General features: G+C 50.5%; 1 protein-coding gene across 3 annotated transcripts in view; it reads left to right on the forward strand.

The window, feature by feature from the left end:
• EFR3B (EFR3 homolog B) overlaps nucleotides 1-17285 on the forward strand; it is an 89362-nt gene that overhangs the window by 26693 nt on the left and 45384 nt on the right. For all 3 annotated transcript variants that reach the window (XM_059405255.1, XM_059405256.1, XM_059405257.1), the window contains exons 2-3: nucleotides 11453-11529; nucleotides 12557-12684. In XM_059405255.1, coding sequence (XP_059261238.1) covers nucleotides 11453-11529; nucleotides 12557-12684 — 205 coding nt within the window. The remainder of the gene's footprint in view (nucleotides 1-11452; nucleotides 11530-12556; nucleotides 12685-17285) is intronic.

Genomic DNA, 17285 nt, shown 5'->3' on the forward strand with positions numbered 1-17285 from the left:
GAGATCCAGCTCAGGTCTTGCCTCTTCCAGGAAGCCTTCCTGGACTCACTGAACTCCCAGAGATTTCTTCAGGCTTATGGACTCCTTGGTCTCATTGTGACATATCATCAACTTTAGATATGTATCGGTCCCAACTAGACAGTAGTTGTCATGGGGGACAGTAGTCCCATCAAGTTCCTTGATGGCAGAAACTATATATTTTAAACTTCCTCCTCTTCCCCACCCCACCCAGCAAGTACTGTGCAATGTGCTGGCTCAGTTAGCATCAGCTGGACCTGGCCAGGCCCTCTCCAGAGGCACTTGAGTCTGACGCTCCTTGCTCTCCAAACTTTGTTCTGCTTCCTCCAATTCATCTAGAAGGGGTGTCGGTGCTATCACCCTGGGGCTAAATTTTATTGTAAATTGCTTAAATAGAATTAGTTGGCTTTGGTAAGGATAACCAAGTGTAAAGCTAAGAAAATAAATATGAACTATTTTGAGTAAAAAGGCATTGCTCTTGGTGAATGGGGATAACGCAGTTGATGTTTATAAGAAGGAAACTAAGGGCCAGGAGAGGAGGTGACTTCGCTGGGTCCCACGCTGATCAAAGGCATCACACGTCATACCCGCTTTCCTCCAGTCCTTCTGGGCTCAGGATACTGTACTGAGGTCAGAGGAAAGAGACCCAAGGAATTTACAGTTTATCTGGAGGAGGAAAATATGAGTCACTGAAATCACTTAGACTGAGCACACGGGTAATAGGAGAGTGTGTAAGACAGTACAAGAATACAGCTGGAGAGCAGAAGGTAATGTCTAGCGCCGGGGCTGTTATTAACAGAGGTCTTTCAAGGAAGACCCGGCAGGTGCCAGAACCCACCCGATGTGATGATTTCAAGGCCCCAGTTCCAAGGTTCAGATTCTCCAGCCCCTTCACCATCTTCAGCTTCTGCACGATCCTCGTCACCCAAACACCCCCTCATCAGCAGGTGCATGACTCCGTAACTAAGCGCCTCCCCATCGGCTCCTCTTCAGACCCCCCTCTCTTGTCACAGCTGGTGTGGTCCTGGCAGCTGGGCTGGCAGTCCCAGGAGGAGAGCATGGGCGAGAGCCCCAACCCCCCATGGCGGGGGAAGGACATGAAGACAGACCACACCGCTACCACCGCCACCACCCCCAACCCCGCCGCCGCCACCCTGATGAGCCACCCTGTGTTGAGTACTAAGTTGAAGGGATGACATTTAATGAGTTAGCCACACTGACTGCTTGACTATGAAGCAAACTAAGGCGAACATAGATTCACCTCAAAACTACACATGGAATGACCGGGGCGCCTGGGTGGCTCAGTGGGTTAAGCCGCTGCCTTCGGCTCAGGTCATGATCTCAGGGTCCTGGGATCGAGTCCCGCATCGGGCTCTCTGCTCAGCAGGGAGCCTGCTTCCGTGTCTCTCTCTCTCTGCCTGCCTCTCCGACTACTTGTGATTTCTCTCTGTCAAATAAATAAATAAAATCTTTAAAAAAAAAAAAAAAAAAAACTACACATGGAATGACCTGAAGCAAGGAGACTGGACAAGGGACATTTACAAGGACTGGCTATCAGGTGTCCAGCAGGCAATCTAGTACAGTGGCTATGGCCAAAGACAGCCCAGGATGAACCCAAGGAATGGCTGAGGATACGTTTTGGGGGAAGTTATGGGAGAGCCTCATGGCAGAAAGCTGCACGCTGTGTTTCCCGAGGCAAGTGCCAAACCCCGCTGGTCCTGCTTTTTTATCTGTAAAGTGAGAATAACAGAACTTATCTTACTGGGTTGTTATGAGTATTATATTAAAATATTTGTCAAGTGCTTGGTTTAGTGCCAAGCATAGAGTGGGTATTTTCTTTAGATATTAAAGATCAACACATGAGATGCTGGGCAGTGAGGAGGGACAGGAAGGACCCCGAAGGAATGAACATTGTCACTCAGGGTATCTGATAGAAGATGTGCAATAGGGAATTTGGAGAAAGGGCCCGGTAGTTGGAAAGAACAACATGTTCATGGAGTTGGCTATTTTCTGTTTGTTTACTTCAGATCACCCATCGCCCTGGTTAGTGGGTAGCTCCCTTCCAGGGTTCAGAACAGTGGAGGAAACCATCAGATAGGCGAGCAAAGGAGAAACAGGCTGCAGAGTGTAGGAGGTGAAGATGCTGCCGGCAGACAAGGTGAGAGGTCCAGAGTCCCCAGAGGCGGCCAGCAGCTGGGAGACCCGCGGCCATACGCCGGGGACGGGGCCGGTGCTTCTCCCCCAGCCGCGCACCCGAAACACAGAGGAACACCTCAGGCCTCTCCTGAGACTCAAGGTTCTGATTCTGATGGGTGGTCAAGGCCGCAGCCACAGGTCACGCCAGGAGCTGGCAAGGCTGGGGGACCCATGTGCGGGGGGGGCAGGGCAGAAGGTGCCAGGTCCCCAGGCTACCCGCCAAAGCACCCCCTCCCCACCTCACCCCTACCCACCTGGAGGGAGCTTGACTCCAGTGAGCTTGGCCTCAAGAGGCACAGAGGGTGGCCACCCCAAAAGATGGGCTGGAGTTAGCGATTCTCCAAGGGCGCATTTCCCAAGGCCCTCCTAGAGCTCTGTTCTTTTGTTGTTCCCTTACCGACCTTGACATTCGTGATTCCTTTTCGGCCCCGTCACACACTCATTCTTCATTCAGCAAATACGTAGGACCATCGACCCTGCCCCAAGGGCTAGACCCTGTCCAGACTCTGGGATTCAGCCGGGACAAACAGGCTAGGTTCTTGCTCTCAAGGTCCTCACTGGCAAGTGGGGGAGCCAGAGTGTAGACATAATATGAAATGTGTCAAATGGTTAAAAAAAAAAAAAAAGGAAAAGGAAAAAAGTCTTGTGAAGAGGAGGAGGCGGAGGAGGTCAGGGATAGAAATTGAAGGAGCATGGGGGTCAAAGAAGTTCTCGCTGGTTAGGTGATATTTTGGGCAGAGACCTTAGCAGAAAAAAGTGGGGGAAGAATGTTCCAGATGGGGGAATATTAAGTGCGAGGGCCCCGAGGTGGGGTCGTGCAAGATGGCTTGTGCAGCTAGGGCAGAAAGAGCTGTAGGGAGATCGGAGGAGGGGCAGGGGACCCCCTGAGACAGGTCTAACCACTCTGAGAGTTTTCAAGTTCAAGGAGGTCAGTGAACTCCTGTCATGGCCCACCATGAATCCCTACTGATGGGATTTGTCAGTAACCCAACCCACTCCACGCTAGTGAAGTTGGGTGTAGCGCTTTCCCCTCGTTTTCTTAAAATAGGGATAGGAGCACCTGGGGGGCTTCGTCAGTTAAGTGCTGACTCTTGGTTTCAGCTCAGGTCATGATCTCAGGGTCGTGAGGTCGAGCCCCACGTGGGGCTCTGTGCTTAATGTGGGGTCTTTTTAAGATTCTCTCCCTTTTAGATGAAACCAGAGAGAGAGAGAAACCATAAGAGACTCTTAATCATAAGAAACAAACTGAGGGTTGCTGCAGGGGAGGGGCATGGGAGGATGGGGTCACTGGGTGGTGGACACCGGGGAGGGCGCGTGATGTAATGCGCACTGGGTGTCGTATACGACTGATGAGTCACAGACCTGTACCCCTGAAACAAATAATACATTATATGGTAACTTAAAAATTTTTTAAATCCCCCCCCCCACAAAAAAAGGATCTCTCCCTCTCTCTCTCCTTCTCTCCCTTCTCTTGTGTGCACTGCCTCTCTCTAATAAATAAATAAATGAAATCTTTTTAAAAAACAGGTAAAAATATATTAGGCAAGGGGCACCTGGGTGGCTCAGTGGGTTAAAGCCTCTGCCTTCGGCTCAGGTCATGACCCCCGGGTCCTGGGATCCAGCCCTGTTTTGGGCTCTCCGCTCGGCAGAAAGCCAGCTTCCTCCTCTCTCTCTGCCTGCCTCTCTGCCTACTTGTGATCTCCGTCTGTCAAATAAATAAAGAAAATCTTTAAAAATATATATATTAGGCAAGACAGGTCTAGTGACAGATCAGGATCCTTAATAAATTTACTTTTGCCATCCGGTGGGTGGATCTGTTAGACGCAATCCCTGGAGAGGAAGAGAGAGCCCTGGGGGAGAGTACTTCTGCTTAAGAAATAAAATGGCTCAGAATTTAAAAGATACTTTTAGAGGCCGTGGCTGAGTTAAACCCCACCTACTTCTACAGACTCACATTAGGAATAAGTATGGCCAGTAGCAGGATTAAATAAATATAAAACACTGTATTGCTGACTCTCTTGTAGCAGTGAACAGTTTTCAAATCCTTTTCAGCGTCTTCTGTTTTTGGGGTTTTTTTTTCCTCCTGGCCCGGTTGTGGCTGCTTTGAATTCACCTTCTCCGGGTTGGAAGCTTTCTAGTGGTGCCTGTGGGTTCCTGTCATGCCCTGAGCTGCTCTGGCGCCGGGAGGCCATGGGGTCTGGACCAAGCCTTGCCAGACATCTCCCTTATCAGAGAAGAGACTTATCTTCTGCTTTCAGCTCTGATTACTGACCCGGGAAGTGCAGAGGGCTGCTCAAGGCTTTCTGCCCTCTGGCTGAGATTCGGAAAAAATATCTCTGTAGTTATATGCCTGCTTCCTTTCTAACTGGGAGCAGATACAATGGTAAATAATAGTGTTAGGCTGATTTTCCTCAGTGACCCATTCTCTCAAAAAAACGACAAGTTTTTTCTGTTCTTCCTCTCTGCTCCAAAAGAACAAACCTATTAATTTTGCTTCTCTAGCTGATTTTCCTTAAAACTGGGTATGTAAAAGGTTAAAAAACAAACAGGAAACCCCAGAGTCCAACACAGCAGATCAGTGTACAGACACTTGTACACTGGTTTTCCTCTTATAAACGCCCTACCCCTGCCCCGTGCCTTCAAGATTCTACTCTTAGAGATTATTTTGTTTGAGTTTAGAGATTTTTTTTTTAAAAGAAGCATGTGCCCTCTGGAAGACTGTTTATCAGCTGGCTACTAGCATCTTGTGAATTAGATAATCAGATCACTGAGATAGGGAATTTTGATTTTTTAGCAGGGTGCTAATAAGGGGATGTCTCTAGGACCAACGTAAGCAGCCTAAAGGTCCCAAATGCCTTACTTGCAGGGCCTCAGGGAACGGGAGAGGAATGAGGAAAAGGTGAAATGCCTCACAGAAAAGAAGTGGGAGGGGAAAACAGGAAGAAGATAGCAGAGGGAAAGGACAAGGCAGCCATCTTCAGGAGATCTGCCTTTTGCCCGCCCCCTGCCCATGTGCTCTGAGCTATCAGATCCTGTCTCACAGCACTGGTGGTTGGTCATGTCTGAGCCAATGAGCCTCGGAGCTCCAACCTTGATCTCCCTGACAAACCCTCAACCTCCTCCCTGGCTGCCTGTTGGACGTGCTGTGCCGCCTGATGTCCCCAATCCCCTGTCTTCCCCCATTCAGCTGAGGGTGTCGCTGGTCCCCTGTCATTGTACTGGAAAGCCCAAGGTCCTACCTGGAACCCCCCTTCCTTCCTCCCCAGAGAACCATTGCCAATTCTCGCCTTCCTCTCCCATCCAGACGGCTTCCCTCACTTCAGGCACTTAACCCCGACCTGGGGTGATTCACTCACTTATCTCTGCCTTAAATCTCTGGGTCCAGTGTTGCACGCCACCCCCGGGCTGATCATCACCGTCACTCCCTGCTCATGAAGCTCCCAGAGCTCCCTGGTAACTTGGCAAAACCTAAATTGTCCGGCCTAGTCTTCAGTCTGGCCCAGCCTGGCCGCCCGGGTCCCGCCTGCAAGCTGGTTGGGGAAGAGAGAGGAGGCAGGGGGCCGAGCTACCGCTTAATTTGTGTCGTGGCCCCCTGGCAAGGAGCCATCACCGTCTTCATTTTTTATGGGAGAAAACTCCACGCTAGGTTAAGTAAGTTGTTCAAGGTCAAACAGTCAGCAATGGGAAGCGCTGGGATTTCAACCTAAGCCCGTCTGACCCCTGAGCTCAAAGGCATCACCACTGTGCTCTGGGATCTCGCCCTCCCGGTGCGGCCAGTGGACCCAGGAGGGGGGCGGCACCTGGGAGCCTGGCGGAGATGTGGGGGTTCAGGTCCCATGTCCGCGAGCTGAACAAGAATCTGCATTTTAGTTGATTCCCCAGATGTTCTCTGGTGCCCTTTACAGTTTAAAATTGTAGGGGATAAAAAAGTGTCCCTTGACCCTCTTAGGGCTGGGTCCCAAGATAAAAAGGACGAAGATTAATGGGACAGAGACGCACAGGGATTTGAAGTTTTACAGGAACCTGAGGGCCTTCATCACAGAAGGAGACCCTAAGACGAGACCAGAGCAGGACGCTTTCTTACCTTTTAGGCAAAGACACAAGAAACTTGTGAAGAATTGACAAGATAAAGGGGTTTGGGCTATGGGGTAGTGGATGGTGAAGAAGTAACTAGGAAGATATGCGTGAGCTTAATAAAGTTTGTTTGCCGGTTCCTCTGGTGCCTTTTCTGCATTTCTGCCTTTGCATTTACTGCTCCTTGATCGCCTTCAGGTCAAAATAACTTTTATGTCAAAAGGCATATTTTGGGGTGACATAACTCAATTCCCTTTAGGATGCACCGCCTGGGTGGTTCTTTTCTTTCTGTGCAAGCTCGTGGCTTTCTCCGCTCCGTGACGGTGCTATCCCTGCCCCTCCCTGGTATAGTAGTTAACGTCGTGGCCCCTGGATTTGGGGGGCTCAAATCCTGGTCTGCCGCTTATCGGCTATGCCACTCTGGGCAGGTAACTTTGCCTTTTGATGCCTCAGTCCACCCATCTGTGAAATGGCAAAACAACAGGACCACCCGGGAGGGAGGGGGTTGTTGCAAAGATTTAACACTTTTTTTTTAGCCCTGTGCCAGACACACGAGGAAGAAAGCACCCACTGTGTTTTTCAAGTGTGAATCCTACCCCACTTCTTGTCCCTTCTCTTCTGAGAAGCCCTGCCCTGACCATCAGCTCTCTGGGTGATCTCTTCCTTTCTGGAAATCTGTGGCACATTCTGGGACTCCAGTCACAGCATTGTATCTTAGGGACAATCTTTTCCTCTTATGGTCTTGATGAGGAAGCAGTCTCGAAGATAAAAGGGCAGAACCGGGACTTGAACTCAGAGTTCACAGCAACAGAACCAGGACTTGAACCCAGTCCTTTTCAGACTCTAAAGTTAGCACCATTTCCAGTGTCCTACGTTTATAGCCTTGTAAACCAAGGCATATGCTCTTGGAAAAAGAGTGTTAAACGTATTCCTCATGGTGATATTTGTAGTTGTGAAAAAGGAGGAGATGTTGGTTTGAACAAATGTCAACAGATTCCCTTACCTTATGACTTACCAGAGGCTTTAATATGCTAATTTGTACTGTGAATCTGAAATCGCGGGATTTGGCACGCACAGGTTCCTGCACTGATTTGCCCTTAGACCCTTTTCTGAGGGGTGCTTGTTAGCATGTGGCAACTAGTGTTCCACGGAACACAGTTTGGGGAATGCAGTTCTGTTCTCCAGAGCCCCCCCTTCTCCCCATGGACTCCTCAGTTCATTGAGGAGGTGATGCTGGCAGTGTGGGAGGAGCCAGCGGGAGTCGAAAGCAGAGTTTATTGAAGAAACAGAGAGAGCAGATGCAGACGGAACCTCTGGGAGACCCGGAGAAGAAAGGAGCAGGAGTCTGACTTTCTTTGGGGTCTGCGGGATTTTACCGAGGACAGTGGTCTGGTGCACCTGCCCTCGCAGGTGTCCAGGAACCAGTTAGAACAAAGACAAGGACCTAGTTGTTATTCCTTAGAGCAGGGGGCCTTGACAGGGGTCTGGAGTACGCAGATGGAAGCTTCCTCCGGTCATTCTCACCTGGTCCTTCCTTAGATGTTATCCATCCTAGAGAAATCCATTAGCTCCTTGTCTCTTATAAGGAGGGCATATGCTATTTGCATCACAAGGCATGTTTAAAGTGGAGTGGGGGCGCAAGTCCTAGCAAGAATAGAAGCCCCAAAAGAAGCAAAGGGAAAAAAAATTAGCTTTCTCTCTCACGGGGTCCCTTCTGTTTCCCTGTCTCAACACATGACCAGTGCTGTCCTGATGACTGACCTCCCGAGGGCCAGTCCTGGGGATTCTCTCCAGCGACACTTGCTTTGTCTCATCAGCACCTGGCTCTGCTCTGCGGAGGGAGGACCTAGCAGGTCACATTTGCACTGGGGTTCACGAAAGCACTACGGTTTGGGGACCCTGGCTGCGGGGAGGGGCTGGAGCTGGAGGTCAAGGTACTGTGATTTGCAGGTGCCTGGAGCTGCCTCGGGCCTGTTTCAGACCCACAGGTCAATGAGGTTTGATCCGAAGGCTTGCTCAGGCCTTCAGATGTGCACCGGCCTTGGATGCTGTCACTGCGCAAGCAGTCAGTGGGGAAAGCCCCACTACGACGTAGCAGCCAGCACAGAGCAGTGAGCAGCGAGGAAAGGACTTGGCTGCCCTGGGCCTGGGGAATGCGGGGGGTGCGAGGGGACACTACCCTTGAGCCTTCTTGGGGAGCTACCAGGCCCCACCCTGCTTCAAGGGATTTGCTGCCACCCGCTCACTTAGACCTCACAACAGCCTTGTGCCCTGAGCCCAGGACACTCACAAACATAGTGTAGTTATTTGCTCAAGGTCACACATCTGGGAAGCAGCAGTGCTGGGATTTCACTAGAAACCATGCTGTGGGGTGTCTTGGTGGCTCAGTCGGTTAAGCTTCTGCCTTGGGCTCAGGTCACGATCTCTGGGTCCTGGGATCGAGTCCCGAGGCTGGCTCTGTATTCAGTGGGGAGCCTGCTTCTCCGTCTGCCCAGGCTCCTCTCCCCTCCCCCTGCTCTGGCACGTACATGCTCTCTCTCTCATTCTTTCTCTCCCTCAAATACACAAATAAAGTCTTTTTTAAAAAAGAAAAAAAGGGGGGGGCCTTGCTGTTGACCACTCTACCTCACAAGCCATCAAGGGGTCTGAGGAGGTCGGAAAGGAAGAACAGACCAGGAAAAAGCCCCAGGACCTAAGTCAGGAAGGACCCTGAAAACAGTGGCAGCTTTGTTGATGAGGGGGTACCCACTCTCCTCTCTTGTTCTCTTGCCGCTCCCTGTCTGGTGGGACAGTGCCCTGGGGCCTTGAATGCAACTGGTTCTCCCTGGGGCCATGCCCTGTGGCTCCTCACATGGGAGAGGCGTGTTCCAGGGAGAGGCCCGTGGGTTAGAGAAGGAGGCACTGGATAGAAGGGGCACGTGAGGCATACCCCTTCTAGACACAAGAGATCAGGAGACCAACAGGCTGCCTGGTTTTACTGGGAAGACACCGAGCCCATGTCCCTAGACCGAGGTACAGCCAGGCCTGCTCACTCTGGGAGGTGGCTCGTGTCCCCACTGGTAGCACCAAGAGCCCCCAGCCCCTTCGGTGCCCCTGCACAGAGCTTTCTGCCCTGAGTACCCAAAATGGGCTTGTGCTTCCTGACAAGTCTGGGTTTCTAACGAGCTTGGCCTCTCTCCTGTGCAGGTCCTGCCCCTTAGGCCTCTCAGACACGCTGGAGGAAGGGACAGGCACTAGGGCTGTGCAGTGCCAGCTTCTCTGTGATGCTCTGTCCTCACTCCCTTCAGACGCAAATGGCCGGTTCTCCTGGTCTGGAGACAGCGACAAAGGAGGCTGCCGGGAGAGCGGAGGGCATGTCCCGTGGGCATCTTGGGAAGAAGCTTGCGAACGGCTGCACTGGGCAGAGGGCAGGGTGGCCGAAGGGGAAGGATGGATGGATGGGCTTCGATCCCAGGCTTCGAGACCCGGGACAGAGAACACCACCCCTGGGAGCTGTTCCATCAGGAGAACTAGCCCTGGCTGGCGTCCAGGGCCCGAACACCCCCTCCCAGGCGTGGACAGAGAGGAGAGGAGGGCACGTCAGGCCAACCCAACAAGACTGAGCGCAGAGGGCCTGACTGCAGCCGCCGACCAGGTCTGTGGCCCTCCGCAGGCCAGGGGGATGGCTGGGGGTGCGCAGCTGCCTGTGAGGCGGGCAAGGGGGGATGTGAGCCAGTTACCGGGTGGCCTGTCCTCCTGTGGCATGCCCCCAGGCTTCTCCCAGATAGCACCCGTTCCCTTGTACCGGAGTCACCCCAAATCTCTGCTCCTTCCTCCTCCTGGCACAGCCGCCCGCTACCCCCTCCCAGTCAAAATTTCCAGAGAGCCGCTTTTCTCCGCAGCTGTAAAGCTCTTTGTGAGATTCAAGTAATTCCCACTAAAGTAATTCATTCTTTTCTGAATGGTCCATGGCCTTGATCCTTCCACGGAGCACTTGCATTCCAACTGGAGAGTTTGTGCAAGCAGAATTAAGCATTAATTGGGAGGATGAGGGAACAATTATTGTTGGGGGTTGGACTTTCCCAGGCCCTTCGCTGCCCTCCCCTCGGCTCCTCCCCGAGGGGCCCATTCCCCGCACCGGGCAGGGAGAGGTGCGGCTAGAACGCGGAAGGAAAGATCCCTGGGGCCGGAGGAAGGTGGAGACAGCGCCGGGTCCCAGAGGGTTCCGTGTCCTCTGTCTAAAGACAGTTTATGGGGGGACTTGCAAGAGTCCGCTTTTTATTTTCCCAGGGTTTGGTCTATTATCGCTGATCTCCTAACACCATCATTTCACAGCACCCAAAGACACAGAAAGAGGTCATGTCAGGGAGCCTTCTCCATGCAATAGATTCAGCTTTCTGGAAATGTACCACATTGTTCTCAGTCTCTCATTTTGCCACAGGCTGGTGGACACCTCGTGAGGTTGGGGATGGGGGGCTCACCCGGGGTGGGGCGGAGGCTGGCACAGGGGGCTGGCACAGGGGGGACTGGGATGGGGGGCTGGCCCCCTAGGGCCCCACCCCACCCTGAAACACCACCGTCACCCTGCATTAAAGATGCATTTTCAAATGTTAATAATTAATGGTAATGTTAATTTATCAGCATTTCACGTAACGTTCTATAATGGAAATGGCCGCAGGAAACAGGAAGGTAGCAGATATTGAGGAGCAGAGAATAAAAGAAGTGGGGTGTCCGTGGGGGTGGGTGGGAGGAACGAGCACTCCTCAAGCTGTGCATCTTCTCAGGACAATGGGGAGGCTCTTGGGCTGCAGGAGGCAGGGTTATAGTCCTGCCCCCGTGTGTGTGTGTGTGTGTGTGTGTGTGTGTGTGTACGTGCACGCGTGTCCGTCCAGGGGTAGCACCTGACCTTTGGGTGAGTTCCCAGCCCTCACAGTTCCCTTCCATGGCCCGGCTTCACGCTCACACACGCCGCCGGGCTTGACCCCCTAGGCGAAGGACGCAAGGCTCAAAGGCAAAGGTGTAGCATGAGGCAAGTCGTGCGAGTCGGCCACCCCAGGGCCCCCGGCACACGGCACGGGAGGGATGAGATCTTTCTGCTTCCCGGCCTGGGTTTGGTTCCTTACAAGCCGCCTTGGCCTGGTTCCCAGGAGGCCACATTCATGGGTTTTTCTTCTTGCTCTTCTAGGTGTCTGTGGCTGCTGTGGCGCTCTACGCCCCAGGTACAAAAGGCTGGTTGACAACATCTTTCCTGAGGATCCCGAGGTGGGTCACTCCTCCGCCTGGCATCACCTCCCACCGTCTCACCCCGTCCAGGGCTGCGAGGGGAAGGCGGGTCTGCCGGGCCCCTGGCCCGTGAGCCTGCTCAGACTCTGGTCAGTGGGGAACAGCTGCCGGGGGTCTGCCTGCCACAGAGATTTGGATCTGTCTGCAGTCAGGATCTGCAGGGGGCTTGGGAAGCTGGTTTCGGCTTGGTTTAGGTCTTTACTGCACGGCTGAGACATCTTTCTCACTCGTGTCTCTCTGAGCAGTGGTTTCTAGAACTGCTCGCTCTCTTGATGGTGCTCTCCCTGCTGTGTCCTGTGAGCACTTCCCTTCTTGGGTTTTGGCTCAGGGCTGGTGTCTTCTCTTTGGCTCCCTCTGGCACCCACCCAGGGTCTGGCTGTGCGCACAGGGGAGGCCTGGCTTCCCGGCTTCCCGGCGGCTACTCTCCGCTTGGGCTACATTATGGATTGTGTGGTTTCGGAAATGTCGGGATCTGATATTCTTGATTTGCTCTTTGGAAATCAATGACATCTTCTTGATGGACAGTTGAAGGGCCACGTTTCCAGCATCCTCTGGAGAATTCCCTAATTGCTACTGAACTGCCTTCTCTTCCTGTTCATGTCTTAGGGCTGGATTTCCAGCACATTTTAATTCTGAGTTGCCTTCAGTGAAGGCTTATCATTCACACACACACACACACACACATACATGCCTACACACATATGCATATGTACATTTGTGTCTATATATGTATACATGTATCCGTATACATACAAAAATAATATGTACATTTATACAACTATTCTAATTTATAGGCTGGCATACTCTGGGCTAAGTTGTGAGTTCCTGGGAGGCAGGAACCATGTTTTCATCATTTCTGTATCCCTGACCCCACATGGGAGGTTTGTCACATACGTAATGGCACTGGGCAGAATGATAATTCAATCAACATATGATTTACCTTTAGACTTGAACCCTTCTAGCCATGGAATAGTCACGGTGAGACATGGGGTCTTGTCTTTTACAGGATGGCCTGGTGAAGACCAACATGGAAAAGCTGACTTTCTATGCCCTCTCAGCTCCAGAGAAGCTGGACCGAATTGGCGCCTATCTCTCCGAGAGGCTCATCCGTGATGTGGGACGTCATCGATACGGGTAAGAGTGTGAGAAAGTGAGAGAGATGCTTTCAGAAGCATTGGACAAAACATAGGGTCCTTTTATGAAATGATAGTAGACTTGGTCACCGAACAGACTGGAAAAACAGGGATCGGGCCTGAGGGAGGTTTGCATGTGTTTTTCCAATGGCAGGTAAAATTTGATGCCATTGCCAAGATGTGGGAAGAAGGGGATGTCCGCTTCCTAGGAGCACCTCTGTTAGCATCCATTTTCCCCTTTTGTCTCTATCCAGAAGCCCTCACCCACACTCTAGAGTCTTGAAAAGTTGGTCTAGTCCTAAGTCTGCCATTATTCTCATCAAACCAAGCAACTTACAGTCTTAAAAAGCAGGGAAGGGAGGCTGTCCGATTCTTGATATTGGCTCAGGTCATGATCTCACAGTTGTGAGATCAAGCCTCACGTAGGGCTCCATGCTGGACATGGCACCTGCCTGGGATTCTCTCTCTCCCTCTCCCCCACCCACCCCCAATCTCTAATTTAAAACAAAAACAATAAATATTAAAAAAAAAAAAAAAAGGCAGGGAGGAGCCATCTACATTCTAGTGAGAAGGCAAGGTTGGGGTAATTTGTCCATTAAAAATACACTTAAATGAAATATTTATCAGTCTGAGGGGGAAGGACTTGCTATGTTTAGTAAAGAAAAGAAACCTTAAATGAAAATGACTGATCGATAGATTTAACTGTTTAAAAATTTAAATATTTTGATGTCAAAAAAGAAACCACCAAAATTTAAATGACAACCAAAAGAAGTGTTTTGAAAGAGTAAGACAAAGGATTCAAACTCATCTATTATTTGTATAAACCAACGATGGGGCTGGAGTGGGAAAACTGAGTCACTAAAAACTGAAACCAGGGCTCCAAGTAACCAACTCACAGAAAGAGGAAGGAGAAATAATAACGGTCAATAAATTTATAATCAAAGATGTGGCTTGAAGCACTAAGATACCATCTTCACTTAACAAAAAAGTATTTCCAGTACTAACCAAGGAATGGCAGCGTGAGGGTAGTTTCCTACTTTTCTAGAATAAGTGTAAATTGATTGGACCTTTTTAGACCATAATTTTTTTTAAAGATTTTATTTATTTGACAGAGAGAGGGATCACAAGCAGGCAGAGGCAGGCAGAGAGAGGAAGGGAAGCAGGCTCCCTGCTGAGCAGGGAACCCATTGTGGAGCTCAATCCCAGGACCCTGAGATCATGACCTGAGCTGAAGGCAGAGGCTTAACCCACTGAGCCACCCAGGTGCCTCCAAACCATCATTTTAAAATATAAGTCAAGTCTTCAAAAAACATGTATGCCCTTTGATCCGGTAAATTCTTTGTCTATTCTTCTATCCCAAGAAATCAATCTTAAATATAAACTAGCTTTACACACAGAGATGTTCATTGTAGTGTTTTTTATAATAATGATATATTAGAAATTGATGTCCAATAAGAGAGAAAGGGTTTAATGAATTATAATGTGTCTCACTTGGTGAAATATTATCTGTTCAATAGAAACAATATTATAAACACGCTTTCCCCATAATAATGAAAATGCCTTAAGTAAATGAAAAACAGACTATGTCATTACAAATACAGTGTTTTACAATTAAGTTTAAAAATAAGCAACAAATACCAATGCCTAGAAAATAAAGGAAAAACAAATATGCTGTAAATACTACGAGGGCTCATTTTCTGAGCAATGCGGTTGGGTTTTTGTGTGTGCAAAAGCTGAATGTAAGAAAACCCGAAGACATCCCTGGTGGCATTACTGATGGTCTGGAGGGCAGGGTAAATCTAACGCAATTGTTCTGAAGTCCCCGTTGCTTCTGTTCTCCATACATCCATGCTCTGCTTTCCTCTGCTTCTTCCTTTCTCCTACTGCAGACTCCAGATCATGGTAACATTAGCAATTCTCTCCCTGCATTCTTTCCTGTTCTGGTCCTTCCAAATGAGTACTAGCTATGACCTTCCCCTAACTCACCAGGCTCCCCCAGCCATGCCCGCCACACCTGCCTTGCCTGCTCAGACCCACTCCAGCCACCCCCGGCTCTCTGAGCCTCATGCCTCGGCGACAGTGCTCTCTCCCCTCGATCCCGATCATGGGCCCCCCCCACCACCACAGTCCAACAGCCCAACCACCTGCCAAGCTCCCTTCCTCCTGGCGAGGAAGCCGGAGTGAGCGCTGGCGTGAAAACATTTGCCTTGTGCTGACAAGGTGTAGACCTCTAAGCTCTGCAGGACCCACCTGCGAATCCAGAATCAAGCTATCCCTAGGAGGGACAGCAAGACCAGAAACAGTACATTTCTATCATCGTTTTATAAAATAAAATTAGGTTACACGCTCAATAAAAAGGGCACAAATACACTCTACGTGCTGATTACGTAAATCGCCCTGACATCCGGTAAAGCATGCTCAAGCAAGTAAAAATGACTTCGTCCTAGATTCAACCGAAAACTGATAGGCTAGCAGTAACATTAAACATTTAATACTAATTTCATCTGCCCTCTTTGCAGGGATGGTTCTCTTGATAAAAATGTCCCGTAGCCAGCAGAGCCGATTAGAGTCCTTCCACTGCCCTTAGAACTGCAATTCGAAATCGGTATCGTTCTGTTAAAAATAGTCGTGGCAGCCTCTCAGTGTTTAAAGCCTTGAAGGCCTCCCTGGAAGTTTCAATCATAAACATTTTGGAGAAGAGAAATCCGTTAGATCTGATCTCCCGTTCTGCTTCCCTGTCCGCCCCTTCTTGCCCAGCCCGGTGCTCTGTCCATCATTCTCGGCTTCTTGTCATTAGCACCTTCCCGATGGCAGCTTTGGAAGCGCAAATATTCGCCTACAGATGGTCTGAGGGCTGTGTCTCCCTGTGATCACGGAGGTGTCTGTATTTATGGTTTAACTACATGGACGTGAACCTCGGGGGTTGGCCTCAGGCGCAGAACCATCCTCTCTGGTCCCCTGGCCTCCCGGCCTTAGCACCCCTCTCCTGTGGGTATGAACTCTGCCTTGATCTGCGTTCAGCATCAGGAATGATGACCAGATGTGGGCGGAGAGAGGCTAGGCTGTGAATTCTGAGGTAGAGCTCACTGACCTGAGCTGTGACGGACGGGCAGAGACGTGCAGAGCGGCAAAAAGTGAGATTTCCTCCTGGTTTTCTCTTTGTGCATGTTCCTTCCAGCCCTAGAAGGGCTGTTCTAAGGCTAGGACAGCCCTAGAACCTGGAGAGGGGGTTCATGCTTCCCTCCCTCTGCTGAAGTCAGCCCCTGCATCTAAGTTCCTAAAACCCAGAAGTTTCTGTACTGGAGTGGGGCTGACCAAGTATATTCCAACTGCTTAGAATAAGAGGTTCTTTGTCAAGGCGACTGACCTTTGAGTGATTCTCGGGCAGTGACTGGCCTTGCTAAAGCTGTCCCCTCTCTCCTGCCTGCCTGTCTTCATCTCTGACTTTGCCTTCCTCTCCAGCCCCGCCCCCCGCCCCGCTCTGTTCCCAGACTCTTTACACCTGCTCCTCCTTTCCTCGGGTTCAGGGCCTCTTGACCGAGCTCAGTGTGTTCAAACAGAACCGGCCGCCTCTTCTAGACTTCAGCAGGAGACATGTCTTGCCTCTTCTCCTGTGTATTTTCCTCCGTTGCTATGACTTACCTCCTGCCTTGGCCATTGTCACTGAGTTCCTGTCGTTATCACCTGTCAAGTGTCTTCTCCGGATTTCAGTTGCTGCCCACGAACCCAATTCTCTCCCAGGTTCCTTGGGGTCTGCCTTCCTCACCTGCTGGGGAGCCTTACCAGTACGTCCAGTACCCTTCGTTGTCACTTGCTGTCATCTGTACCCGCTCTCGTCCTTCCCCCCCAGACCCTGTGGCGGGTTAGTCCTCACCAGCTCCGTCCGGCCTCATCCAGCTCCTAGCACTCAGGCCAGCTCAGTCTCCCAGACCCATCACTACACCGGACTCCTTCCAGGACACTCTATTCTCCTTGACAGTGTGGACCCCACTACAAGACCTCCCGGGGAAGGTAGAGATTAGAGAGCTAATCTTTTGAGATACTTGGAAAAATTCAAGCTCATAATTACAACCTTTCCATCCTTCATAACGGGGCTCGACATGGGGAACAAAGCAGAGCATGTTCAAAGAACTAGGCTTTAAACTTCTGGACTTTTCAGTTTCTCTTTCTACCATAATTTTCACTTCCCATCAGAGTTTCCACTCTGGATTAGTAGCCAATTGCTTGTTATTTTATTTTCTCATTCATTCAATCATGTTGTTAGCAAAGGACTATTTTTTCCTTCTTAGGGTTTTCTGGTAATTTTTTACAGGAAAAGGAAAAACAGTGATCTAAGCTCTGGAATCTGGGAAGCCTTCTAGTTTCTTCTCTTGCCAAACCCCACCCCGCCTCTTCCTTTCCCTCGTTTAAGCTCTGTGAACTAAGGGTGAAGCCCTTCATACGTTAAGATGCTGGCGATGATTCCTGAGAGAAGAGAATTCTACCCTGGCTGGCCCCGTTTCCCACCTGCCGTGTTTGGTTGCCCAGATGGGGCCTGGTTTTTCTGCAAGGAAAGTGTGTCTCCTTTAGAAGGGCCCCAGCCAGGCCGTTTCCCCAAACATA

The sequence above is a fragment of the Mustela nigripes genome, chromosome 7, assembly GCF_022355385.1.
Source record: "Mustela nigripes isolate SB6536 chromosome 7, MUSNIG.SB6536, whole genome shotgun sequence".
NCBI lineage: Eukaryota > Metazoa > Chordata > Mammalia > Carnivora > Mustelidae > Mustela > Mustela nigripes.